The sequence below is a fragment of the Cynoglossus semilaevis genome, unplaced genomic scaffold (assembly GCF_000523025.1).
Source record: "Cynoglossus semilaevis isolate Cse_v1.0 unplaced genomic scaffold, Cse_v1.0 scaffold2238, whole genome shotgun sequence".
NCBI lineage: Eukaryota > Metazoa > Chordata > Actinopteri > Pleuronectiformes > Cynoglossidae > Cynoglossus > Cynoglossus semilaevis.
In genome coordinates this window covers 1-2,199 of record NW_007585463.1, presented here as the reverse complement: position 1 = coordinate 2,199, position 2,199 = coordinate 1, and the positions used below count along the sequence as shown (strand labels likewise).

At 50.0% G+C, this 2,199-nt stretch overlaps 1 protein-coding gene across 1 annotated transcript; it reads right to left on the bottom strand.

Annotated features, from left to right (window-relative positions):
- Positions 1-4: 4 nt before the first annotated feature.
- Positions 5-2,193, bottom strand: LOC112486624 (Nance-Horan syndrome protein-like; the record flags this gene model as incomplete). Its single annotated transcript, XM_025053957.1, has 2 exons — positions 2,067-2,193; positions 5-2,031 (listed from the first exon to the last, which is right to left on the bottom strand). Coding segments are annotated over exons 1-2 (2,079 nt in total), but the record flags the coding sequence as incomplete, so codon positions are not given.
- Between the last annotated feature and the right edge of the window lie 6 nt (positions 2,194-2,199).

Below are 2,199 nucleotides of genomic sequence, written 5' to 3'. Positions count from 1 at the left end.
CGATGGGGTCGGAGCTGAGCAGGGGAGCAGAAGTCGAACACGCATCTTGTTTTTTCAATGTCTTCGACTCCTCGCATGTAACTTCGGTCTGTCTCAAAGAGTCCTCACCAATGTCCGCTGCTGTTTCTGACAATAAACTGTACATTTCAAAACTCTCCAGCTCGTCCTCCTCACACCTTGTCTGGCCGAAACGCTCTACGGGTGACACTAGGGCTTTACCCAGCTCATCTAATGATACAAAATGTAGATGTGATGCAGATGCGCACGTTAGCATCTCCTTCTCACATTTGTCAGTGAGGGATCGTTGCATCACTGAGTCAAGAGTGACGGGTATGCCTGTTGAGCTGAATACTTTACAAGAATTTGGTATGTTCTGTTTATTTTGAGTGTTCATTTCAATGCCCTTCCTGTATTCCATAATCGTGTTACCATCATCACTCGTGGTCGTTTTGTCTTTTTTCTTGATGGACTGCCACTGTAGAGACTGAGAAGAAAGGGAAGACATCCTCTCCGGGACATTGGGCTTGCTTTTGCCATTAGGTGGTGACAGTGGCGCAGGGGCGAAAGATAAAGGGAATGAAGAGGTGTGGGTAGGGTAATCACTCGAGTAACCGCAGGACGGGCTTGTAATTGTGGTCGGCGTCGTGGGCGATATTGCCTTAAACTCGTCATCTGTTGGTGACGGTGAAGCAGCGGTGTCACACTGGCACACCAACGTCATCTGGTATCTAATATGCTCATCGACCGTCTTATCTTCACTGGAGTTCAACGAGGGTTGAGAGGAATCGCTGAATTGTAAGCCACTTTGAGAAACACTGGTTTGCATGATACCCTTGTCTTTAAATTGACCCGAGAAGCTCAAAACAGCTGATTCAAAAGGATCATCTGGGAGAAGCCACTGCCGCATTGCTGATGGTCCCCTGCATAAAAACGAGTATTCCGACTGACCTGTAGTGCTGGTTGAAACCAGCCGAGGTTTCTCCTCCTTAGCGGATAAAAAAGGCAAAAAATGTTTTGCTTCATTTTCATCAGGGTGGTTCTCCAGATTGCATATGGTTGTCAACGATGAAATCCTCTTCGGCGGGTACGGTTTTATTTTTGATTTCCTTAAAAAAAGACAACTTCGGCCCAAAGTCTTGGAGTAACCCACATCTGACAGGACGAAATCCGAGCCAGATGGTGTGCAGTCGCTGTACACGTAGCTCGCGCTTCTCCTTAGGCCGCAGTCAAAGTGCATGGATGTGTAATATCCTTCCGTGTCCACAGAGCAGTGTGACACGGTGTCGGCTTTCTCGGATGGCGTTTTGTCAGATAAGCTGCTCTCGCATGTGACTATACTGGTGAAACTGGAGCAAGCAAGGATGTTTTCCACCTTGTCGGGACTTAAACGCTCAGATCTCGAATGCCCGACATGGCTGTTACTCCACTCCTGCTCAACGGCTGTTTCAATACCGGCGCTTTCCAGTACGTCCGTGACAGTGGAGGAAAAAGAGCCTGAACGCTGAGCCCTCGGGTCCGGACAATGGTCGAGAACGAGGTCGGCGGAGTCATCGTTGGCATGGGTGGGGCCAATCAGAGAGAGCTCGGAGTCACTCTGACACGAGCTGGTAAGTGACGAAGATGCAGCAGGAGGCACTGTTTCTGATGTCTGTGAGGGACAGGTGGAGCTGCTGCCACTCCAGTTTCCACTGGAAGACTGGTGGTCATCCCTGTTGTCTATTGGTCCCTCAAGCACAGATGGCGCAGGAGAGACTAAGTAAACTGGGCTGCTCGAGATCTTGGTGCCGGTTGAAATCTCACCGATCTCCAGGTCAGCAGTAAATTCCAGCTTGGGCCTCTTAACCCAGCTTTGCTCTGGACAATCTGAGACCTGTTGGTACTTTGGTCCTCTGCGGTTTTCAGACGCAGCCTCTTCGGATGTGCTCTCTTCGTTTTCCTTTTGAACCAACGTTTCGTGTGCAGAAGGTGAAGCGTCTTTGCGAAAAGTCGAACGCTCCTTCGTTTTCTCCTCATCACTGACCCAGCTTGCATCTTGGGAGACTCCTCATCACTGACCCAGCTTGCATCTAGGGAGAGACTCCCGGTGCATAGTCCTGGACTCGGTGACGCTGTAAACATGGCGTTAGGGCTGTACGGCAAAAGGGGAATGTTGACTGCAGAATAGGAGAGGTTCGCGCAGCCTGCTGGTACTCTCTCGGA